Source organism: Tauraco erythrolophus, chromosome 1 (assembly GCF_009769465.1).
Source record: "Tauraco erythrolophus isolate bTauEry1 chromosome 1, bTauEry1.pri, whole genome shotgun sequence".
NCBI lineage: Eukaryota > Metazoa > Chordata > Aves > Musophagiformes > Musophagidae > Tauraco > Tauraco erythrolophus.
Genome location: NC_141465.1, coordinates 5030124 through 5054471, shown reverse-complemented (window position 1 = coordinate 5054471; position 24348 = coordinate 5030124). Strand labels below are relative to the sequence as shown.

The window sequence follows — 24348 nt, the reverse complement described above, 5'->3', positions numbered from 1 at the left end:
CCTCTCCTATCATTACTCATCCAGGTAGGACAAGTCAGTGGTGTTGGTATTCAGCTTGGTGATCCAGAGAAACAGAAGAGCAAAATCTCTCCGTGGAGAATGATCTCACTTCTGGCCTGGCTTACTGAAAGGGTAAAGACTGAAAATAATGAAATAATTCTCTCTGTCTTGCCCAGGGCTCTTGAAAACAATGAGGTTCCTTGATATGCCTTGTATAAAGCAAGACCCTTTTCAGCCTTTTACCTGACTGGAGTGTTCAGATCCCTAGTAGATATTTTGAGCTCTTCTAAGTTTTGCTGAGGCTGAGAGCATGTAACCTGCTTTATAGAAGCTACTGCTATTTACTCTTCATCACAGACCAAAATAAATACCTCCGTGATTGACAAGTATGGGATAATCTGCCCTAAGTGTAAAAAACTCAACCTAAAACTCAGAAATTAATTAAATACCTAAAATACAGGCTTTCTGTCCCTCCAAACGTTGTCAGTGTCCCTACAGTTTTGTATCCCCTTAGTACCTGACATAAGCTGCCAGTTCTTCCTTGACTCTTGCTACACCTCATTAAAAGGCACAGCAGCTGCATCCCAGTGAGTGTAATCTTATTTTCCCCTTCCAAGCTCTCAGCAGTGTCACATCCACTGATGTACAGCCCTTCCCATGTCACCTGCATAGGGTGACCCTTTGCTCTGCAAGGTGCCTGCCAGTCTATACCAGTGCAAGTATATCCCTGTCCTCGTCAGGGCTGGTTGCAAGCACGCGGTTGCCTTACAGAGCTGACAAACTGTGGCAAAATAGCCAAGCTGTTCCATACACATCAGAGACCTGGGAGGCAAGAGTGGCCGCTGATGCCTGGTTTGGGGCAGATCACAGAGGAAAAGCAGCTTTGTTCCTTTCCCTTATTGCCCATGGTGAGGACCAGCCAGGCTGGCCCCTCGCCATGCAAGAGCAACATTTCATGTTGCCAGTGATGGTGGCTACGCTCGTGTGCACAGTACCTGCACAGCCACGTGTTCTTTACTCCCACAGATCTCCAGTTTTCTAGGCACAGCTGTCATGAAGAACCAAGCCTCCATTTCCCCACTGCTTGAGGAGAAGAAAAGGTAGCTGGCTATGCTTTCTGATCACGGAGCCTGGCTCTGGCTGAACTGAAATCGGCTCTCAGTTACCATAGAACGGTTTGGGTTAGAAGGGACCTCAAAGATCATCCAGTTCCAACCCCCCTGCCATGGGCAGGGACACCCTCCACTACATCAGGTTGCTCAAAGCCTCATCCAACCTGGCCTTGAGCACTTCCAGAGATGGGGCAGCCACAGCTCCTCTGGGCAACCTGTGCCAGTGCCTCACCACCCTCAGAGTGCAAAATTTCTTCCTTATCTCTACCCTAACCTCTTTCAGTTTAAAGCCACTGCCCCTTGTCCTGTCCCCACACGCCGGTGTAAAACACGCCCAGCTGCCGCTCCTGCTCGGGCCGCGGCGGTGGGCAGGTCCCCTCAGCCGCTGACGCCATTTTCCACCCTCCTGCCTGCTCCCTCCCTCCCTTTTGTTCCCGCCTCGGTAAGTGTCGCGCGCTCCCGGAAACGTCTCTTCTCCACGCTGATGGGTTGTCACAGAGTAGGGATCCGTCCCGCGTTATCCCCGCCCGCCCGAGCGCTGGGATAACGCCCAACGCCCTCCGGTGGCGGACCGAGGGAGCGCGGCCGGCGGCAGCACACCCGCACGGGCGGCGGGGAGGAGCCCGCGGCGCGGGAAGAGGCGCGGCCGCCGGCGGCAGGGGGTTCCGCACTACACCTCCCGGCACGCCGCGGGGCTGAGGCGGGGAAGGTTACCGGGCAGCGGCGGAGCAGCGCAGTGGTGTCTTTCCGCTCCCGCCTCGTTCTCCCCCGCAGGCCGTGGCTGCCGCGGAGCCGCCCGCCATGTCGGCCGTCGCTGCCGCCAGCTGCGACACCAAGGGCGCGGGGGAGGCGCGGGAGGAGACGAAGAAGCCGCTGAAGCCCTGCTGCGCCTGCCCCGAGACCAAGAAAGCGCGGGACGCCTGGTGAGGGCCGCGGCCGCCGGCGGCGGCTCCCGCCTCGGGGCCGGGGTGGGCTCCGGTGGCCCCGAGCGCCCTGCGGCGGTGGCAGCTCCTGCGCGGGTGTCCCCCCCTCCCCACCCCACCCCGCCCCGGGCGGAGGGTGCTGGAGCATCCGAGGGGGGTGGGAGAGGGAGGAGGGAGCGCACGGAGGAGGAGAAAATGTCCTAAAAGGATAAATTAGAAATAAAGAGGTTAATATCTCGTAGCCCGAGTTTAAAACAGGTTTCAGAGATTAGCTTTAATGCTGCTTACAAATCTGCGCTGTTGTTGACTGATTGGAGCAACGAGCACGAGCGGGTGATAACGTTTTTACTGTTTAATCGACTATAAAAGCTGTCCTCTACTAAATGGAACAAAATTCTTTGTTTTTCAAGTCCCGGAGGATAACGTTTCTCTCAGAGGTGCAAAATGATGTTTATCCATAACTATAGGCTTAGTGACAATCATAGGACCTATCAAATAGCATGAAGTGCACCCCCAAAACAGAGTTCCTTTGTCTGTGACAGTAACTTTAATCTGGTGACCAAACTGCCTCTTTTTTTTTTTTACCTGCCAGGTGGTACGGATGTTGTTCAGTAGATGATGTAATACTGGACGCTGTGTTTTTGCTAATTAGGGGTGTGCGTCTAGTAATGTGGTAGAGTGATGGTGAGTCCAGGGCCGCAGAAGAAAACGGTGGTAGGATGCAAGTCCTGGGTCAGATAGAGTGGCCCTGGGTGGCCAGCAGACCTCTCCATACTTACTGTAATGAAATTTAAATGATTAAGAAAGTAAGATATTTTATTCGTTCACAATTTTGTAGTTTCTTCCTTTGGCAGCAAGAATAGCATAACGTGGCAGATGAAGGCTTACCAGAGCTGACCTGCGCTCTGCAGAGCAGTGAAATCCGCACCTCTGGGAACAGGAGGTGCTCTACCAGGCAATCAAAGAGCGAGTCTGAACTGCTTTTGTGGTGTACGTGACATACCAATGCTGGGAGGCTCTTACTACTATTTGAATATATATTAGATGCTTGGATGGATGAGTAACATCAAAAGTCACCATATGTGGTAAATCATTTTTTTAAGAGTAGCTGGACAAGTTTTTTTTTTGCTTGAGATTCCCTAACCACCAACTGAAGCTGGACTAAAACGTCATTTACTGGTCAGCCTATTCTGTGTTGGTCTCTTACTGGAGAAATTTTGTTGCTTCTGTACTGAATGATTTGAAACTGGTTGCTGACAAGATCAGCGTACTTGATGAGCTGATGTGACAGCCTTGTGTTGGATAAGACGACCCCATCTAGACTTGCCCAGAATAGACGCTGGCCTGTTAATAGGAAATTCTGTTACACATTTCGTCAGAGTGTTTAAGTGTGCAGCTCCAGACTTGGGCACCTTTTTGAGACAATGTTATACTTTCCAAAGCATTGCTACCATGGACAACACAGGCAAAAAGAGCTTAATGGGGATTTTTGATTGTCCCCAACAGCTTCTCAGTTCTTTGGCTTTGACTAATAGCAAGCAACTGTTTTGTTGTTGAACCTTGGAAATCTTTTTATTTTGCAGCATCATTGAGAAGGGGGAAGAAAATTGTGGTCACCTAATTGAAGCTCACAAGGAGTGTATGAGAGCTCTGGGCTTCAAGATATGAGTGAGATGAGCAGGACTGAGAACGTGGTGAGTATAGCCTCCAGGACCTCTGCCTCTAAAGTGCCCAGGCACCTCAGCTGGTGCCACTGGAAGGCCCAGAGTACTGTTGTGATGGCAAAGGTTGTCTTCCTTATGAGAGGGAAGACAAAATAATCCTCACTGACATTAGAGTAAGTACTGCTGACGTTGTGAGGGTAGTGAAGCCTTCTGACAATGTACAGCCTTTGTGAGTAGCTCTTCAGCAGTGGAGTATGGTTCTGCCTCTGTTGTCTTCTAATAGATCTGAACTTCAACTTAGATTTCTAATGCTAGGGCAGTGTGGGAGTTGGTTTTGGTGGGCTTGTTGCTGGGGTTTTTTTTGAACCGTTCCTCAGTATCCAGTGGAAATCCATGTTTTGTGAAGCTGTCTTTCCTCTCTCTTCTAGATGATGTCTGTGGGGTGACTGTGTTCTGGAAAGCTGCAAAAGAAATTATTTCTGCAAGTTACTTCAAAGAACAAATATATAACAAAGAATCTATTTATAAAGAGCCTTTAGTGATAGACTGTGTATCATGTCTGTGTCTTTTCCACTGTTAGCTCTTGACCACTGCTATAGAAAATATATTTTTTCCTCTTAATAAAAGTCTGAAAATGACCAGTGTTCCTGACTTCTGTTTATTTTCAAGTAAAGACATGATGGTGCCCTCCTTTTTGAAAACTGCTGTAGGAATGGAGAGAATGAGAAGAGCCTGCTTACTTGTTGACATGAGAACACTGATTACTCTGGCTTTGTGGTTGAACAGATGGGCCTTCGATGGGTTTTCCTGCTGATGCAAATTGAGAAATTGTGCGAGTAGCACTGCCCTGTTGCTGCTTTCAGCAAAGTCCTGCTGAAGCTTGTGGCACCATTTGTGATGGTAGGGGTAACTACATTTGTACAAAGACAACCACAACCTTATGAATTGAACTTTATCCTTAGAGTCAAAACTGGATTTGCTTTCCCCTGATAGAATTCTTCCAAAGTTTTTTTTAATAGCTTTGCCCTAGGATTCAAGCTTAGTTCTTTATAATGAAGAATTAAGTACTTTCTATATCAAACTCAAATTTGTGAGCTAGTAGTTCTTCAAGGGAAAGGGAGCAGAGGACTGCAGATGTATGTACATGTCATTTGCCTGAAAGAAAAGCTTTTTTTTTATGCCCAGTTTTTGTTGTGTTGGTCTTGTGCTACACGTGCATGTGCTTTTCTGGCTTTTTTTCTCACGTGTGACATGACAGCGGGAAGGTGGTTGTGGCCTTTGATTCCTTTTTAAAATCTAGAGGAGAAAAAAAAGTGCAGTTGGTAGTTTGTTACACATGTTGGGCTTTTTTGTTTCATACTACGTCGCTGTGCAGCCCTAACATTATTCTTCCTTTGAGTTGACTTTGTGTAAGGTGAAGTCACTGATTGCTTCCTCTCCTCCTCCAGAGTTTTCTTTTCAGAAATTGAAGATAGGAAATATGTGTTTTGTTTTGATTCTTCTCTTGGCTTTGATCCTGTTGGAGGGATGGGTGCAGTCATGATGATTTCTCTGCTTGCTGGGCCCTGCGTATTCTGAGCTAACAACGAACAGGCTGTGAAGGTTTAGTATGTGACACTTGGTACTCTCTGCCGAGACTTACAAATTGTGTGAGGAGAGTTCAGAGTCTACTTCTGGAAATGTTTCATGAAGTTCATGAAACTGGAGTTCCTGGAGTCTGAGGAAATGTACTCTAAAATGTTTGTGGAGGACAAGTTGGACTGTTGGACTTAGCTCTGTGCTGCTCGTCTGCTCTCTAGTCCTGCAGTAAGAGTTGTTCCCATGTTGGCTTCCAGCCTAAGAGAAGAAACACAGGTGTAGCTCTGAAAAAAAGCTTTCAAAGCCACATGTGGTGCTGTAGCTGACTGGGGAGCAGGACTTGGTGCTCCTCTTGGCATTTTCTGTTGTCTTGAGATAAGAAACTTGAATAAGGTCATTTATTGTTGAACCAATGCGTGTCAGAGCTTGGACTGAAGAGAACGTTAAAAGGTGGATGAGCACGAGGTTTGTGGTAGCATGTCCAGTCTGAGTAAACTGTGGAAAATGGTGCCAGTGAGCATAGGGCAGGGCAGGGGTTGGCAGTGGTCAAGTGAGAATGGAGTGCTATTTAAATCGAGTCAAGAAAAGGAAAAATGGGTCCCTGTGCAACTTTACACAAATTCTATAAATTTAAGAAATGGGACATCTAGACCTGCATGAAGATAAAAGCATGGTAGATATTTCAGAAAGTTTTTGGAAGGAAGATGATGCGTAGGATGCTGTGATACCTGTGTGCAACAGGTACAGAAAGGATACTGGACAACTCAAAAGCAACAGCGGAAAAACCTTGTAGTCAAATCACGTTTCCTGCTGAGAAGCTTCATTTGTTACTTCAGGATTCCTATGGAGCGGATTCAAGGCTTGATTTGGAGTGCAGGGGTTATTGGCACTGTGTTACTGCTTAGTGGTGGAGCTGGTGTGAACACAGGGTGTTGGGTGCAGCTGTGAGGGCGTGAAACATAGCAGTAGCTGGCAACCTGACTGAGCTATATAGCAGCAGTTCAGCTAAATACAGCATGTGTGGTCTTCGTCCCTTTGTGATTCACCATGAGCTCCTCTGGAGCAGGCTTTAAACCTCTCCTAACAGTTGTAAATTGAATGTAACTTCAAACACCAGGTGGATATTCTGAGGCTGTGGGGTTTATTAGTACGTAAGTTAACCATTTTGTGGACTAATGTCAGTGATGCACTAGATAAATCAAAAAGGAGATGTCTGATTATGTCCTCTCTGACTTTAAGCCATCAAGGTCTTAGTGTTGTCTACACAGGTGATTGGACTAGGCTTCAGCTTATGGGATCAGCAGTGAACCTGTGGACTTGCTGGTGCAGCTGCTGTGAGATCCGTGACTAATAATCTCGCGGTGTGGTGTGGCTCTCGAGGACAGAAGATTTATTTGCCAAACATAGCGCAGGCTGCACCTGTGTTGCATCATCACATGGGACTGAATGTTGCTGAGTTCATTGTAAGTGGGGAAATCAGTGGAGTACCTGTTTACATGCTGCTGGTTTCAGTGCTGAAAAGCTTGACGTCTATTTTTCTTCATCGCAGACACGTTTTATTATAATGCCTGTGTACCTTCTTCCAGGGAAGCGTTTTAAAGCTGCTCAGGTGTTTTCTATGCACTTGCTCTCTTGATTCCGAATTGATTTGGGCCTTGGTATCTCCCTTTTAATATTTGTGTGGCTTTCCCCTTGAATCAGTATTGGCTTTTGAACACTCATCTCGGAGGAACCCTGGCATCCCTGGATGGAAGGCATGCATTCTAATTCAAGGCAAGGCAGGAAAAGAAAATTTCTCTTTGGAAAATTGAGAGCTTTTTGAACTCTTGCTGAGTGGAAAACTGAAAGTGCTGTGAAGACGGTCTGTATGGCCACGGCACTCTCAAGGGAGAAGGGAAGATTTGAGCCTTGGCGGTTCAACCATTTTACAAATCTTCTTTTTAAAAAAACGACCCTGAAAACACCTAAATTAATCTCTAGCCTGTACTGAGAGATCCACCTTTTAAAAAGCCATATAATTCTCTCTACAGTGTCACTTTCAGCCCCAGCAGAAAAGTTGTAGAGTTTCTAATGAGAGCTTTGCTTTTAGTGCTGCGGATTTAAAGCTTCCTGTCTGCCTTCCGCAGGGAAGTCACAACGGGCTGTCCTCGCCCGTGACACTGGCCTTGGCAGCGCTGTGGCCCCAGCACACGCCTCTGGGCTTACCGTGTTCTGGAAGGTGCCAGAGGAAGCACATTCCTTGTCTAATGAGTCACTAACATTGTGTTCCAGAGTATCTTCTAGGTCAGGAGTTAGTACCTAACTGAGGAGGGAAATTAATAACTTTTTTTGTCACTTTCTTTGATGCTGCTGCAGAAGTGTTTTTGGGAGTATGGAAAGGCAGGAGAAACTGCAATGTTGCTTCTCAGAACGCTTCCTCTAATGTAGTTCAACATTGCTATTCCTAGCAGTTCAGTTTTGTCTCACAGGTCTCATGTAAAGTATCTTTCTCGTAAGTGTTCCCAATCTTGATATCCCAACTCCCCATTATATCAAGTGTCAGCCTGTCTTGGAAAGAGATCCCCTGATAATTTTTTTTTTTTTTTTGCGAAGATCTAAAGGTAGACAATTTGTTGTTGGGATCATCTAGCAAGTACATAGCAATGGTATGAAAAACAGAACTTGGCTCCCAAGATTTTTATTGTAGTGCTTTGGCTATAAGATCATCCTTCCCTCTTTGCAGAGAAGGTCAAGAGAAACACGGTTCTCCGTTTCCCCATACCCCCTGCAGCTGAGCCTTGTTCTGCAGTCTGTAGGATTTATTTCTTCGCTTAAGTAAGGACCACCAGAGAAAAGGTTCCCTGTTTCACTTCTCCCTTAACAGAAAGCATCTTTCTGAGTGGATCGCACTCACCCCCTGTGCAAAGCTTAATTCCTCTTGTTTCCTTCCCACATGGCAACCTGCTCTTAGGAGTCGTACTGCTCCACGTTGCACGTGGGCTAATAGTAGAGCTAGATTGTACTGTCCGAGACCATGACGAATTCTTTAAGGTCGCCGTAAAGTGTTGCTTCAGCCTCGCCCAGCAGACTGCGTTATTCCAGAGTGCTATTAGTAGAAGAAGTGAATAGCACGTCTTTAACTGGCCGGTGCCGATGAGAATGGCATGTTAGGCAGGGCAGCTGCAAGCACGGCCTGAAACACGACCACCCTTGAAACCCTATCTCTACTCCACTGACCCATGCGGGCTGACTTCATACTGTTGAGTGACCGTGCGGTTGTGCCAATGCCTGAAATGTAACTGCCTCCTGGCAGCGGGGCAGATCCTGCCTGTGTGGCTGATGACGTGTTACCTGAAGCAGGGGAGAAGCTGCGTTTATGCGTCGTTTCTGTAGTTGACCATGGAGGACTGAACTTGGCGGGTCCCTCTTGTGCCTGTGGCCCAGGTTACCCAAGTGGAAAGTGTCTGCTTTCCTCTTCGTGCTAAAGGAAGGTCTACGGGGTTCCAAATAGCTATAAAAAATGAAAATGTGAGATGACGTTTCTCAAGGCTGCTTCCAAAGAGAGCCTGTTCTCTGTGGGGTGCGAGAGTCCTCCCTCAACTAGGATTTTCCTGCAAAACACGCTTCTGCAGGTTACACTCCCAAACTTTTATGCAGGATAGTCTCCATGATAGATGAAGCTGAGTCCCAACAGCTCGTTTACTTCAGCTTGATCCCTCGCAACCACAAGTGCCTGCCCGTGCAGAGCTTTCCCTCGTGCCCCTCAGTCTGGAAGGCCCCATGAGATGGAGAGGCTGCGCTGCAGCACCTGGAAAGCATTTCCCAGGAACCAACCTCTTCTCTTAGCAATTGCTAAGTCCCTGCCACTGCTACGAGCCTCAGTGGGAGAAGGAGGTGACCTTTCTTCTTTTTTGTGCTGGTGAAAGTCACTCTCCTGCAGACCCCACATGTGGCTGGAGCTCGGTGCGATAAGCTGGTTGTTTTCCCCTCTTCTTTCCCCTCCCGGTGCTGCGTCCGGCTTATCTGGGCGCCTGAGTTATGTTAAGTAGCGGGTGCGTGCCTGCTGTCTATTCTCCTCGCTGCTTTTGCTCCTTGGATTTCAATTCCAAACATGGTTATCCATTTGGGGTCTCTCTCCTTTCCACTGCCAAGTGATACACATTCCACATTCAACACCAGCTCCGACCGCTGCTCTCTCGCAGTCGCTATTTCCAGAGCCGGAGGGCTGGCGAGCGGCAGTGCAACGAGATCTGTGTCCTGTCCGCAAGTTTTCCAGCTAATGGCCTCTACTTTTTCCTTGAGCTCTTTCGGCCTCATATTTTCCAGCTCCTTTTCTCACTGGTGTGGCTAAGGAGGGTCCAGCCGCCGCTTTGTGAGCCACGAAGAGGAGAAACGAGCCCTTTGGGGATTTCTTTTCGGGTGCAAAAACCTTGGGCGGCGTTTTAACATGTCGCTCTGAAGCGCACTGCTGTGGGACCAGCCGGCACTCAAGAGGAGGAGGAGGAGGAACAGCTACCCAACAGATCTGGTTTCAGACTTCTGCAACACCCTTTGTGTATGACAATTCGTTTTGAGCGCAGGACGGCCGGGGAGGGTGGGGAGTGGGGAAGGATGAGTGGAAGCAGCCTGTCTTGGGACCAAGCTGTTCTCCAGCCTCCGGTGTGCGATGCCTGGAAGGAGATTATGGAGGGAGCAGCCTACCACCTGGCCAGCTGCATCGTCCTCCTGGGTTACATGGGGGGAAGCGGCATCTTTGGGTCCTTCTATATCTTTGGCCTCCTGGCCCCAGGATACTTCTGTTACGCTCTGTGGGGCTGGCTGAGCGCCTGCGGGCTGGATATCTTCGTCTGGAACATGCTGCTTGTCCTCATCTGCTTGCTTCAGCTGGCTCACCTGGCTTACCGGCTCCGCAGAGACACCATCCCACAAGAGTTTGACATCCTCTACAAGACCATGTACCTGCCCTTGCAGGTGCCCTTGGAAGTCTACAAAGAGATTGTGAAGTGCTGCGAAGAGCAAGTGCAGTCGCTTGTCAGAGACCAGAACTACGCGGTGGAGGGCAAGACGCCCATTGACCGCCTCTCGTTGCTGCTGTCTGGCAGGTAAAGCCTCTCCTGCTTCTGAACAAATTCTGACAGCGAAGCCCTGTGGCTCGTATTTTCACCCTCTGTAGAAATTGGGGTGGTGATTGTTTCTTTCCCCTGAAAGGGCTTCGAGATATGCATCTCTTTGTTGGGGGAGGGTGTTGGTGGTAATTTGCTTTTGGGGTTTGTTTTTGTTTCCATCTGTTTTTCTAGATTAGAATATTTCAGGGAATGTTTTGCAGAATCAAGCCATGTGCAGTGAAGTGGCCAGCTCAGCCTTGCCTGTGATACTGTTGAGGAATCCTTACCTCTACCTCTCTCTCTGTCATTTTAGAGTGAGCTTATTTCCGATGGGAGCAGACGGGCTGGGAGAGCGTGTTTCTCAAGGCAGGAAGGCAGTGGGTCTGGACCTGGGGTCTCTGGGGGTGCCCAGCACACCTCTGTGATGTGAATGGCCGTGCACTGAGTACGCCGAGTCCTCAGTTCACCTGCTCCCCCTGGCCAGCAGGGAGATGTTCCACCCCTGTTCCCAACACCTCAACTTCAGGGCTCAGAAATTTTTCATTTTGAGGGTCGTTTCGTCAAACAGAGAGAGCTCTCCTGGGGTGGATCCTGCCTCATTAGGCCTCTTTATTTCCCTGTGCTCTCGTGCATTCGTGATGTTACTTCTGGACCACCAAGGAGGACCTCAGGGACCTCTAGACAGTCGCAGCTGATGGCCTGGCAAGCCATGCACATTTGCTATTCGTTGACTGGAGATTTGATTATTGAGTGAACGCTGCTGATGAAGTACTGGCGTTTGTGCACCTGAGATCCTGTGGCGTGCCTCTAGGAATGTGTCTCCTAAAGATTCGCAAAATCCAAATGCGGGACAAATAGTAATGATATTGGCTTCCCAGCTGCTGCCAGACACTTGGCACTAACGTCAAGTGAGAGTGGGAAAGGAAAGGGATCCGTAAATGGGAGCACTGCTGAGCTGTCGAAGGTGTCTCACAAGGATTTTCCTTTGGGAAGACAAACCCAGCATCACCTGGGACTCGTGTTTTACTGTGGTGGTCTGTCTTCTCCGGTGAGGGTGAAGGAGTGTGTAAAGAAGGGCTGTCCTTCCTTTTTTTGGTGTTTGTCCTTTTCTAGGATGTGTTAAGAGCACCCTGGGACCACTGACCAGTGCTGAATGGCAAAGCACTGGGAGGAAGTTGGGTACATGTGTCTCCATTAGATATCTTCCCTCTTCCCAAGCACCTATGCTGAGCAGGTTGCTCTGAAGTTTACCGTATCTGCAAATAAGGTTAATGGGGAAGAGTCTGTGCCATCTTGCCCTGCACTGGATAACCTGATGCTGCTCTGTGGGCATGAAAATGCTGTGATGGACAGTAAGGCAGTGCCGGTGGGGTGTATCTGCTCTCTTTTGCAGTGAGAAGTATGCTTCTCGACTGGTATAGGATGGTCTATGGAGATGAGATTGGATTTGTGTTTTCTGGTACCCACTCCATCGCCTTGTGAGGTCGTGGCTGACCCAGCAAACCATTGCTCCTCTTAAACGGAACAATAGCAAGGCAAGGGGGGCTTGGACATGCAGAACCTGCCTGGATCAGCAAACCTGCCTTGCGATGCCCGACCCTTCCAGGTAGCACTCCCAGCTAACTGGGAGCCAACAGTGAACTGAGCCTTGTAACTCCTGACAGCAAGAGTTGCCTTTGTGCATTGTACAACATGATGGCAGGGAGGCAGGAGGCCCCAAATCTGGTGGTGCAGAGGTACCAGCAGAGCTTCAGAGTGTCCTGCCGTTGCCCCAGACCTGTGCAGCTCTCCTTCTCTGCTCCCACAGCCGAGCTGGGTGCAAGTCCACCTTGGCATTGATAGTTGTAGCAAAAGTAGGGGAAAGGGGTGCTTGGGAGGCCAAGAGAAATTGAATGGTAACTTGCAGCAAACTGTGAGGTCGCAGCGTGATGTGTCAGGAACGATGGCCAATGTAATTTTTCGGGGTTCTGGATGTTAACAGCTTCCCAGCATCAAGGCAAGGAATGCCCTCCTGCAACGCTGGGAACAGGAAGAATACGCAAGTACAAAGAGCCACAGGCTGGCTTAGAAGTACCTGAAAAGCAGCGGTTTTGGGGGCTGAGAAGTGCTGGTTTAGGACCAAGAATTGCACCTGTGAGGGCTGGCTTTTGTAGCAGGAATATAGGGAAGTGGCAGCAAATACCATTTCCCAAAGAGAAAGGAGGGACAGAGCATCTGCAGGTGTCCTGGAGAGGGTGTGAGACACATATGAGATGAGGAGAAGCCCTTTCCTCCCTGGTGGGACCAGCTGCCTGCACGTTGTGTGAGCTGATGGGGTTCGTTTGACACCTGTTTTGTGCCCTAAGCCTGTGCGCCTCACCTGTCCTCTCCGCAGGGTCCGAGTGAGCCAGGACGGACAATTCCTTCACTACGTCTTTCCGTACCAGTTCCTGGACTCTCCAGAATGGGAGTCGCTGCGACCCTCCGAGGAAGGGACTTTCCAGGTAAGCTGGCATGGCCCCACAGCATCCCAGCTTCGCGCCTTGCCGCTTCCTTGCGTGTCCAAGAAGGGGACGGAGGGGGCTTGTTTGGCCATTCGGAGCTCACTGGGAATACTTTCCTCCCCTTCCTCGTGGTTCAGCCAGCACCAGATGGTGTGATGAGCTGTGTTATCTTTTTTTGTACCTTCCTCTGAAGAACTCAGTGCGTGCTCCTACCGCCCGCTGATAGCAGGGAGGGTGGAGTGTGCTGCTCCTTCCAGTTTAGCAGGCAGATGAGGTATTGGATTGCTGGATCTCTTCCACTACAGCATTCCCTGGTACCTGGATGGATGCATTTGCACTGCACGCTCTAGCAGGCTGCGCCGTTCCGGCATCAGGGTGACAGCCACGGCAATATCCAGCAGCGATGCAGGTCCATAAATATCCTCTTCCTTACAGTAGTTTCTGATGGTGATGTGTTTAGGGTGGCGAAGCAGAAAGGATGATTCACACCCGAATATGGTTCTTTCTGAGCAGAAGAATCCCTTGCTGAGAGGCCAGAGCAATTCTTATTTGCAGCGACTGAAAGGATTTTACTCTTGCTGTCAACACCCCCTGGTATTTGTTTGGCTTTCCTTCTGGAGGAGATTGCTTAAGCCCACATCTCTCTGCCTCTAACTCACGTCCCAGGACAGGCTGATCCCTGTCAGGATGTCAGTCTAGAATACGTCAGTTGGGGCATATAAGGAGGGGTTTTGCTAATCCCTTGGGAGCGTGGGACAGTCATGAGGGAATGATGATTTCTCATGAGGGCAGCCACCTTCAGATTTGGTTAAACCAGGGCAGCTCTCCAAATCTGCTTTCCTTTGGTATGACTTTGGCCCTTTTGAAAGGGTCATGGTGGCCGCTCCTGAAAGCTGTGCCAGCGCCAGAGGTTATGGTCTTGCAAGAGGAACAGTTGCAGGAGATGGCCAACCGTGTGACTGTGGCACGGGACTACGGCTCGTGAGCAGATGTAGGGATGTCAGGCCAAGGTGATGGGTTAGAGAGGGCTATGATAGGAGTATCTCATGTTTTGCACAGGATTTCAGTGTGGCAGCAGATAGCTGCAAGCTCCTAGATTGAGTTCGTGTAAGAGTCTAGGAGAGGATGATGGCTGCCCGGTGCTTCTGGTGGGGAAACGGCTGTCTGGGTGGCATGCAACCTACAGAGACATCTTCAGTGTTTTCTGAGCTAATTTCTGTGGAACTGAATGTTCCCAGACTGCCTGATTGTCTTTATCTGTGGTGCGTGAGACAGCTCAGGAACAAGCTGGTGCCAGGCTGCACCAGCCCTGCCAGCACCACACTCTTGGCCCTCTCTGGCTCTGCGAGACAGGGCTGGTCAGGGATGTCAGCCGTGCCTGGCACTGGGATGGGGAGGTAGAGTCCTGGGTGAGGAAAGGCTGCAGCCGTGTGCTGGGAATGCCTAAAACCTGTGTCTGCTTACTGAGGAGCATGGAGAAGTAGCAGCCTGTCTGAGACCAGCATTCAGCAGGTGAGACTTGACCACTCCATGTTCTTGGCAGGACGTTGCTCTTGATGGCCATGTTTAGCCATGGTGATGTGCTGCTTTTGGCAGCTGTTTAATCCACAGTCCCTCTTGAGTAGTTAATAAAATTCTGTGGCATGTCTCAACCTTATTCCTAGCATCACAGTAATTTGGTTAAAAAAGTGCGTGTTTGACTCTGGGACTTTGCTGGAGGAGGGCATGGAAGGTTTTTCTTGGCCAAGTTTTCCCCACAGCTCTCTGGATTGAGTGGTTTCAATCCTGAGCCCACCAAAAAATGGCAGAAGCACGACTGTCTACAAATAGAGCTGGTTTCCTTGAGCTTTCTGCTTTGGCTGTGTCTTCTTCCTGCAGGACTGCTGGCTCCCAGTGCGTGAAGAAAGTGGGTTTCAGAGCTGGCACTTTCCCCCAGAAGCTCCATTATGGGCTCTGCTGGCACTCTGGGGCACTCGTATCGAGGGGATTCATGAGTAAAATCTGTCCTGCTGTCCCGGTTGGGAGGCAGATTTTCTTATTACACCTCACTTAGTCCCTCACGAGAAGCAGAAGCTTTCGATTGCTGTGCCAGAAGTTGGTTAGGAAAACGAGATTCTGGTCATTTAAATTTCCACGTGACCCTTCTTCTCGCTCGCCTCGGCCTGGGAAAGTTCTCAGGTTTTATCTCCTATATTTCTTTCATAAGGCAGCTGCTTGCATGGCAGTGGTATTAAATATCAAACCCAAGGACACACACAGGCAGCTAAGCCGTGTTCAGCTCCCCAGTGGCCCTCTGCCATGGTGGCTGGCCAAGGAGACCCCTGGATACAGCGTGAAAGGGAGCCCCGGGATATTTTGGCTTGGCACTTGTTCACATGCTGATGTCTCCATTGCACTCGGATGTTCTTCTTTGGCCCGAGGCAGTTTGACCCTTCCTGTGTTTCTTATGTTTTATTATTATTATAATATTTATATATTACAATATACACTCATGTATTGTATAATGGTTTCTATTATTAATAGTCTGGTTTTAAAGCTGGGGGAAAAATGGCTCTGTTTGCATTGGCAAAACCCAAAGCAAATGTTCTCTAAAATCAACCCAATAAAACCTCAGGCGAGTTTCCTACCCACACACAAACACGGTAGAACCCTTTTATTTCCTCCCTTGCTGAGCTGTGCCGCGTGTCCTTCAAGGCCATTGTCGAGGCTTAACCCCAGCCAGCAACTGAGCCCCACACCGCCACTCGCCCACTCCCCTCACAGTGGGATGGGGAAGAGAATCGGAAGAGTAAAAGTGAGAAAACTCGTGGGTTGAGATAAAGACAGTTTAATAAGTAAAGCAAAAGCTGCACGTGCAAGCAAAGTGAAACAAGGAATTCATTCACTATTTGCCACCAGCAGGCAGGTGCTCAGCCATCTCCAGGAGAGCAGGGCTCCATCACGCAGAACGGTGACGTGGGAAGACAAACGCCATCACTCCAAGTGTCCTCCCCTTCCTTCTTCTTCCCCCAGCTTTCTATGCTGAGCATGACATCATATGGTGTGGAACATCCCTGTGGTCAGCTGGGGTCAGCTGTCCCAGCTGTGTCCCCTCCCACCTTCTTGTGCCCCCCCAGCCTGCTCGCTGCTGGGGTGGGGTGAGAAGCAGCAAAGGCCTTGACTCTGTGTGAGCGCTGCTCAGCAGCAACAAAAACATCCCTGTGTTATCAACACTGCTTTCAGCACAAATCCAAACCATAGCCCCATTCCAGCTCCTGTGAAGAAAATTAACTCTATTCCAGCTAAAACCAGTGCACCCATTCAATCCTGCAGAGCTCATGAGACAGGATGTCCCTGTGGCACAAGGCGACCAGGAAAGCCTTTCAGGCAGGCAGCCCTTTACATACCCAGGGCCTTCTCAGAGCAAGGGTTGGGCAACCCAGCAGCAGGACGGGCCAGCAGCTTGCCCCAGGGCTACCCGCTGGCGACGTGGACTGGGCATGCAGAAACGCTCCCCTCTAACGTTCCTGTAGAGGGACAAGGACATCTGTGCTGCGCTGCTCATTTTGGCCTCACTGCTCAGGTGTCAATGGGGAGCATCATCTGAAAGTGAGAGGGTGAAAAGTAGCCAGCCACGTGGCTAGGTTAAGCAAGGGCATTCCACTAATTGCATAGGGAAAACTGGTCTCTGGCTCCCTGGGGAGAGGAAACAGAGTTGGGTAAGGATTTATCTGATTGTTCAGCTTGGACGATGTGGCTCTCCAGCCCTGCCATCTCCAAGGAAAGCAGGTGTCAAAGGGGCTGGAGGCCTTCACTGGAGAGAAGCATGCAGCCCCAAGGTGGGTGACCTCCACCGAGGCGGTGGGGCTTACTCCACTCCCTCCTGCCCCACAGGTCACACTGACAGCCGAGACCGACTGCAGCTTCATCACCTGGCCGAGGAAGAAGCTGTATCTCCTCCTGAGGAAGGACCGCTACGTTGCCCGGCTCTTCTCCTCCCACCTGGGCTACGACATCTCGGAGAAGCTCTACTCCCTCAATGAGAAGCTCTTCGCCAAGTTCGGCCTTCGCTTCGACATCCGCTTGCCCAGCCTCTACCACGTCCTCGGGCCAGCCTCCTCCGAGGGGGACTTGGAGGATTGCGAGGAGCCGCCGCCTGCCTCCGGCCAGCCTGGTGCCTCCGAGCCTCCTCCACAGCCACCGCCGCCACCACCAGCTCCACGTCCCCGGGCATCCCGACCTGACAGTGACCTGCTGGGTGAGGACTCCACCAGTCTTGTCTTGGAAGATTTTGCTGAGTTGCCGGGGTCTTTTATGGACTATGTGAGCGAAGGGGAGTATATGAAGTGAGGGCACTCCTGGCACGGGCACGCCTCACCCTGTGTGGGACCCCCGCGTAAGTACCCGCTTGCGGAAGCAAGTCCTTCCCGCAGTGCAACTGCCCGGGCAGAGCGGTGGCCCACAACCTCTCGCCCTCGTTTGCCGTGGGTTTGCTTCTCCGCAGTGTTTTTTTTTTGCCTGCTGCCCCAGGGAATCCCAGGAGGTGGGCTCGAGCTGGGTGGTTTTCTTAAGGAATAGCAGCAGGAGAGAGGCTTGACTCCAGGCACCAGCCACACTGTGGGGTGGAAGGGCTGGTGACCTGGCCATAGGAAGCTCTTCCCTGCCCTGTCCTCTCTCCATCTATCAAGAGAGGCAGAGAAACTGAAACAGTGTCCAGGCTGGTACACGAGTGCCCACAGAGACCCCATGGGGCTCCACCTGGCTCACCATGAGGTAGAGCTGTGCCTGGAGATACTCCAGTACTGAGCTGAGGAACACGTATGCAGGGGAGAGAGCAGACAGCCCGGGAGATGCTGACATTTTCCGGGCGGAAACAGCTCCAGAGTTTACAGCAGGTTGGTAGCGAGGAGTTGCTGTACCCCCTGCAAGTGCTCAGTCTGGGCAGGGGGAGAAAGCTCAGAGTCCTTCCTCCCCCTGCCCACCACAGCTCATCCCAGAATTTGCTCTGACTTCCCTGTTTCTGCCAAGCTTCATCTCAGCCAGATCAGTATGATGTGGAGAAGACTCTTGTCTCCAGTCACCCCGGCTGGACTGACATTGTTTTAACATGCCCCAAACTCTGCTTACTGGTGAGTGGGAATTAGATGCTGTCTTCCAAAATGCCGACTTCTCGCTCTGCGAGGGAAAAATTCCTGGCCCTGGCAGATGTTGGGGCAGAAGAGCGATGCAGGCGATCAGAAACAGAAAGGAGGGTGGCTCGTGCTTGAAATTCAGATCCAAGTGGCCAAGAGAGAAATTCCACCCTGAGCTCCTTTTAGCCAGCTGCTGCACGCCAGCTGCAGACCCCAAAATGCACGTTCCTTCCACCGCCTCCATAATAGCTGCTTTCTGGCATCCAGCTGCCAGACACTAAGCCTGGGACTGGGATTTCTGTCCTACATGTGACAGCTGCCTGTGTCCCAGTTGGGTCTGCATGCCAGGGAGGAAGTTGCAGGGCTGAGCTGCAGCTGAGGAGACCGTCTTCCAGCGGGCACCCTTGAACACGTTGCACCATTACACCTTGCTCTTCCCCGCACCCGCTTGGGTTTAATTCTGGGCTGCAAATGCTTGGGCTGTGGACTCACTGGCAGGGAGCATGAAGCAGGACACACTGACTCCTGGCATGAGCCCTGACAAGGCTGCAATAATCTTCTCTGCCCTGCAGTGCTTCTGCACAAGCCTCACCACTGTGATGGTGAGGGGACCGTCCTTCCTTGGTGCTCCGCACGGAAAGGCTGTCTGGGTCAGACAGCACTTGCTGTTTGCAGTAGGCTTCTGGTGGAAGAGGCCCTTTTTGCTCCTTCATCCAATTGCTGTTCTTAGTTTTTGAAAACAGTGGAGCTGGGAGATGTTTTGTATGGTTCTACTTTGAGAAGTTCTTGGAGAAGGACTTTTTATAAAGGTGTGTAGTGACAGGAGAAGAGGCAATGGCTTTAAACTGAAAGAGGGGAGATGTAGATTAGATCTAAGGAAGAAACGTTTCACTCTGAGGGTGGTGAGGCACTGGAAAGGTTGCCCTGTTGTGGCTGCCCCATCCCTGGAAGTGTTTAAGGCCAGGTTGATGTGGCTTTGAGTAACCTGATCTAGTGGAGGGTGTCCCTGCCCATGGCAGGGGGGTTGGAACTAGATGATCTTTGAGGTCCCTTCCAAACCAAACCATTCTATGATTCTATGAGTTGAATCATGTGCCTGTTCCTGTACTGCTTCCATGCCTCCAAACTTCAAATCTGGGATATGAAGAAACTGGCCAGGGAAGGAACACGCTTATTTGGTTTTTGCTTGAATCAGATAAAAAGTCAGCAAGGGTTTTGCTTAGGGTTTGGTTGGGTTTTTTTGTTGTTGTTGTTTTTTTTTTTTTAAATCCTCATTTGTTTTCTAGCTCAGAAGTCCTAGGAATGTGAAGTTCCCAGTTTTGCTGGTAGACTGCTGGAGAGATGAATTTGCAGCTTTTTCAGTCCTTACTTGGAGAGTAAGGAACACTGATTTACTTAGGAGACAGCCATCCTCCAAACTGTCAGGCACGTCTGTTGAATACACACAATCAAAAATGAATGCAGACAGTGGTGTAAACGTGATGAAGTCACTTTGTCTATGCTCAGTTGTATTTTGTCCCCTCAACAGAAGGATATCCATTCTGAGGTCATTGGCAGAATTCTCCTAGTTGATCAAGCTCAATAACATCAGAATTTCAAATGCAATCAAAAAAAGGAGGGAGGCGAGGAACACCATAGCTTTTTTTTTTGAATCATTTCCACCCATTTTTGGTGATGAGTCAATACTGTGCTTTTAAATTGTGTCGGAAGCTGGAAGCTTTTGTCTTTCTGGACCTCGTGAATGAGGCAGTATCAAGGTGTGCTGACACTTGCAGTGGAGACCTGTGATAAAAGCCCAAATGTTTCAGAGGCCAGTATTTGGGGTGGGAGAGGAGGGTGATCTTCCTTGTCTGTCAGACTGGAGGCAGTAGCTAGTGTGGTATTTTAATGTCTAAGGTAATTAGACAGGGAAACACAAACTCTTGTTTAGTGTGTTCATGACAGTGGAATGAACGCTTCCTTGCTGCTCAACTCACCCTCGGGTATCCTAATCACATCCCATCCCAGCAGCACACCAGCAATTGTCACGTCCAGACAGTATTCACAGCGACTTGAGCACCTAACCATGAAAATTAGTGATACAGAGGGGCTGCAGTTTTCCCTTCTGGCCAGGCCCTTGGCACAGCTCAGCGGATGATGTAAGCATGGCCCAGGGAAAGCACTTGCTTAACTTTTCCCTTGGAAGTGGTGAAAACATCCATAATAAACAGAGATATTCCCTGCAGTGTCATTGTTTGAAATAAGCAATAGCTTCGATCCCAGAGGTCAGAGCTCCCCTGGGGCTTTCCCCTGGTCTGTGCTCTCATTTCCTTCCCCAGCAACTTCCAACCTGGGCAATCACCTTCCAGCTCTCTAAATTCCCTGTGCTGAAGTGCTTCTGTGGATCACCTTCCTTTTCATTTTACGACGGCCACCTTGCAATACCACGGTGCAGGAGGGCAATTCGTGAATGCCCAAAGTGCCGCAAAGATGACACAGAAGAAAATATTCCTGGGAGATCTGTTGGCCTACTATTCTTATCATCTAGTTCCTTGAAAGAGTTTCTAGTCTGTCTGGTGATATCTCAGTGATGACCACGTTCTTTTTTTTTTTTTTTGAGAAGGAGAGAGATTTCAATAACTTAGAGGCTGCCTGTTTAAAAGAGGCAGGTTCAAAAGTTCTGTTCAAATCTTTCTTTGACTGCTGTACAGCTCAATGCTCCACAACGAACTAAGCTTTATTCCTGGCATGGAAATTCAAGCAACCAAAAGCCACCTGCTTTTTCCCCTTTTCATATCGCGTTTGTTCTAGTTCGTTGCTATCGAGTGCTTGCAAGATGTGGAGCTGTTGCTACCTCGTTTTGTACAATTCCATCTTGGGGCTGGGGTTTTGGTGGGTGAGGTGGATGGATGGATGATGTTTGATGGCCTGTAGCTTGGTATCTGAGTAGGAATTGTTTTACACCTGCTTTGAGAGCAAAATCAAAGGAACTGTGAGCTTTTTTTCCACCGATATCAGTGAAGGTTCTTTGAAGAGGTTTGTGTTTGCTGTCTCAGGATGGGTGCGTAACCCTGTTTTCTGGTTTATCTCACATTGAAGAATTACACAGTTTCATGTGCTAATTTGGGAGGGGAGGCGAGAATGACAGGTAAACAGTGGGCTCCATAAGGTTTATGTCTTGGAAAACTTTGGAAGTAAGATCTATTCCTGTGATAATAATGGTGCTCTCTTTCTTTCTTTCTTTGTTTCTTTCTTTCTCTCTCCCCACCTCCTGCTCTCCTTTTCTTCCCTCCTCCACTGCTTTCCCTCTGCAGCCTCTGGAAACCCTCTCCGGAGTTCTCCCCATCCTCTCTGCAAAGGACGAGCCCCTCTGGCTCCCACTCAGACCCCCGAGCTCTAGGGAACAACAGGCTGTTTTGATCCCGAAGCCCCTCCAAGGGAGCGTATGCTCACCCGAGTTTCTGACCGGAGAGACACTCTTTAGCCCACACGGAGATGTCTGCCTGCAGACACGTTCACTCAGGAGCACGTGAAGCGCACGCGTGAGACTGCGGTGTGACACTCCAGCACCTCCCACCCCATGGTTGTTCACCAGAGCCGCCTGCCCCAGCGTGCTCTCATGCTTTGTTTTCTAGTCCTGCCTCTCCGGGGTGCATTGGCAGCTTCGGCACCAAGGTACACCTGGTGTCGCTGTGAGCGATGCCAGCCTCCTCCAACAATCTGTGTTCCCTTTGATTTAACGATTCCCATTAAAGTCAGAGATTAAACTGCTGGTGTTTGAGGATTTAGAGAGTGAGATAACACCGTTTGAAAGGCTGGAGGTGATCTCAAGGTATGGAGGGGAAAGGACAGGGGGAAACGGGCTGCCTGGTGGCTTTGGTAATGGGCTGGCAATGGAGAGCATGATATGGAGATTTGATGCCATGCATCTCACTGGGTATCCACTCTAGTAGGACCAAAAATTACTTTTCCAGGGGTTAGGATTTCTTATTTATGACAAGCACCACTTCTCAAAGAAGTCACCAACTTCTGGTGGAAGGTCAGTTGTTTGAGTTCATTCATTTGGAATAAGAAAGGGGAGGAAATGGGCCTGGGGACAGGTATATGCAAAAAGCCTGAACCTTTTGTTGTTTCTTTTTGTGTTCAACGGGGTGGTGGGGGGGGGGGGGGCCTTAGGGTGCACACACCAGGTGAAGAAATGAGTGGATTCGAAACATCTCTAGGGAGAGCAGCCACTGATAGGAAGAAGTGTGATATCTTAGATGAAAATAGTGTGGAGATGGAAAGCCTCGTCCAAGTCCAGCTGCAAGAGACTTTGGCTGACGAGCTTCCCCAGCCATTGCCTCTGTCAGGGAACTGGAGATGGTGGTACTGGTGGAGGAATCCTCTGTCCCAGAGAGCCTGGTGCAACCAAGCTGGATGGTGAGGGTAGGAGCCTCTCCAGGGCAGATATCCAGGCGAGGAGCGAGGAGTGTCAGTCCCTCCATCAGCACGCAGAGGGCAGGGTGTTCTTCAGTGCCTCGTGGCACAGACACACAGGGACATGGCCACTCTGCGTGTGGGGCTGGCTGTTGTCAGCCCTGGGCTGGTGGAGGCAGCCCTGCCTGCCTTCCGCTGCTCACATGGGGGCTGTGGCCCAGAAACCAGTTTGGCCCATCTCGCAAGTCTCAGCTGGATGAGATCTGCGCCCTCGGGGTCTGGCACTCTTGCTGAGGTCTGGAGAACCCTCTGAAGAGGTGGGTATGCGAGATCCACGACGTATGCAGCTCCTCGCACTGCTCGCCTTTGCTGTCACCCTAGGGCAGGAGGACAGGGCTGCCCCTGGTCTGGGGATCATCCTGCTGATGGTTGTCACCATGCTCTGTTGCTGCATTCTTGCTCCAGCCTGACCCCATTGCCCTTCACAGCTAGGAAATGTCCCCAGCAAATTAACACGAGAGCTGCTGGGGTCCCTTCTGCAAAGGAACCGAAACGCACGATGAAACTGCGTTCATCTGTCATGGTGCTTTATACACCTGCCCAAAGTAGAGGACCAGGCTGTTCTGAGTGACACACTGGCCTTCACAGGTGCCTGCTGAGGTTATATTCCAGTCTTCAACAAGAAGAGTTTCTCTGGAAACTCTTCAATCATGGCACGAACTAACCTGGATCTCTGCCAGGTTGTCAGAGCCCAGCTCTAACCCCCTCCTGAGCGGATGCTGGGGATGGTGTTTGTTAGCTGGCCTTCCAAACAGCCACATGGCAGGGCTCAAAAGCTTGGATGTGAGCTGAAAGCAGGAGCTAACTGCAGTGACACTGTCTAGTGGAGCAGTAGTGACAGCTCATGCCAAATGACTGGGGCTTCTTCATGGCAGAAATGCCTTTAGCATGTCCCTCTCTCCTGACTATGGTGCTCCTGGTGCACTTCTCTATCACCCACTGAAGCCAGTTCAAGGAACCAGAGAAAATGCTCTATAGAAAGTGTGATTTGTGGGCAGAAGTGATGAAAGACTTGTCTCCTCTTTAATTTGTGTATGCATCAAGGTGGTGGAAAAGGTGTGGCTGGGTGAGGGCTGTTTCTATGTACGTGTGTCTCATTGTAATCTGTCACCAGTTCTTTTGAGACCTCGGCTACCTTTCCAGGTCTGAAAGGCTCTGCTGAGTTCCTGGGGCTAATTCGTGTTAGGTGGCCCTGTAGCTACGATGAGCCGGCAATGTGCTCTTGTGGCCCAGAAGGCCAACCACATCCTGGGCTGCATCAAGAGGAGCGTGGCCAGCAGGTCGAGGGAGGTGATTCTCCCCCTCTACTCTGCCCTCGTGAGACCTCACTTGAAGTATTGCATCCAGTTCTGGAGCCCCCAACATAAGAAGGACATGGACCAGTTGGAGAGGGTCCAGAGGAGGGCCACGAAGATGATAAGAGGGCAGGAGCACCTTTCCTATGAGGACAGGCTGAAATAGTTGGGGCTGTTCAGCCTGGAGAAGAGGAGGCTCTGGGGTGACCTTATAGTGGTCTTCCAGTACCTCAAGGGGGCCTACAAGAAAGATGGGGAGAGGCTGTTCAGGAGGGCCTGTTGTGATAGGACAAGGGGTAATGGTTTTAAAATAGAGGGAGGTAGATTCAGGTTGGATATTAGGAAAAATTTTTACCGTGAGAGTTGTAGAACACTGGAACAGGTTGCCCAGAGAGGTGGTGGATGCTCCATCCCTGGAGGCGTTCAGGGCCAGGTTGGACGAGGCCCTGAGCAACCTGATCTAGTGGAGATATCCCTGTTCCTTGCAGGGGGTTTGGACTAGATGACCTTTGAAGGTCCCTTCCAGCCCTAACCATTCTATGATTCTATGATGCTCCGTTCCCCTCCTACTACCTTCTATTCTGGGCAGTTGGTCAGAGCAGTGCAAAACTGGATGCAAGAGCACTGCCATGCTCCTGGT

General features: G+C 50.2%; 2 protein-coding genes across 4 annotated transcripts; both read left to right on the top strand.

Moving 5' to 3' along the window:
• The first annotated feature begins 1901 nt into the window (after positions 1–1901).
• Positions 1902–4337, top strand: COX17 (cytochrome c oxidase copper chaperone COX17). Its single transcript, XM_086618100.1, has 3 exons — positions 1902–2035; positions 3619–3729; positions 4128–4337. The coding sequence occupies exons 1-2, from the start codon at positions 1914–1916 to the stop codon at positions 3701–3703; spliced, it is 207 nt and encodes a 68-aa protein (XP_086474226.1). The 5' UTR covers positions 1902–1913; the 3' UTR covers positions 3704–3729; positions 4128–4337.
• Positions 4338–9813: 5476 nt separating this feature from the next.
• On the top strand, positions 9814–21577 carry POPDC2 (popeye domain cAMP effector 2). 3 transcript variants are annotated; one of them, XM_009984293.2, is made up of 4 exons: positions 9868–10358; positions 12736–12844; positions 16718–17081; positions 21249–21577. In XM_009984293.2, the coding sequence occupies exons 1-4, from the start codon at positions 9868–9870 to the stop codon at positions 21332–21334; spliced, it is 1050 nt and encodes a 349-aa protein (XP_009982595.2). In that variant the 3' UTR covers positions 21335–21577. The 3 variants fall into 3 exon arrangements, with proteins under 3 accessions (XP_009982588.1, XP_009982595.2, XP_009982602.1); XM_009984300.2 differs by lacking the exon at positions 21249–21577 and adding an exon at positions 17098–17121 and having other exon boundaries at positions 16718–16924; XM_009984286.2 differs by lacking the exon at positions 21249–21577 and having other exon boundaries at positions 9814–10358; positions 16718–17213.
• The last annotated feature ends 2771 nt before the right edge of the window (positions 21578–24348 follow it).

Bases quoted from the DNA above. Each gene is read 5' to 3' on its own strand.
- POPDC2 (XM_009984286.2), top strand. From the start codon at position 9,814: ATGACAATTCGTTTTGAGCGCAGGACGGCCGGGGAGGGTGGGGAGTGG. The intron at 10,359-12,735 runs GTAAAGCCTCTC...TCCTCTCCGCAG, and splicing joins TCGTTGCTGCTGTCTGGCAG to GGTCCGAGTGAGCCAGGACG. The intron at 12,845-16,717 runs GTAAGCTGGCAT...CCTGCCCCACAG, and splicing joins CCGAGGAAGGGACTTTCCAG to GTCACACTGACAGCCGAGAC.
- COX17 (XM_086618100.1), top strand. From the start codon at position 1,914: ATGTCGGCCGTCGCTGCCGCCAGCTGCGACACCAAGGGCGCGGGGGAG. The intron at 2,036-3,618 runs GTGAGGGCCGCG...TTTATTTTGCAG, and splicing joins AAGAAAGCGCGGGACGCCTG to CATCATTGAGAAGGGGGAAG.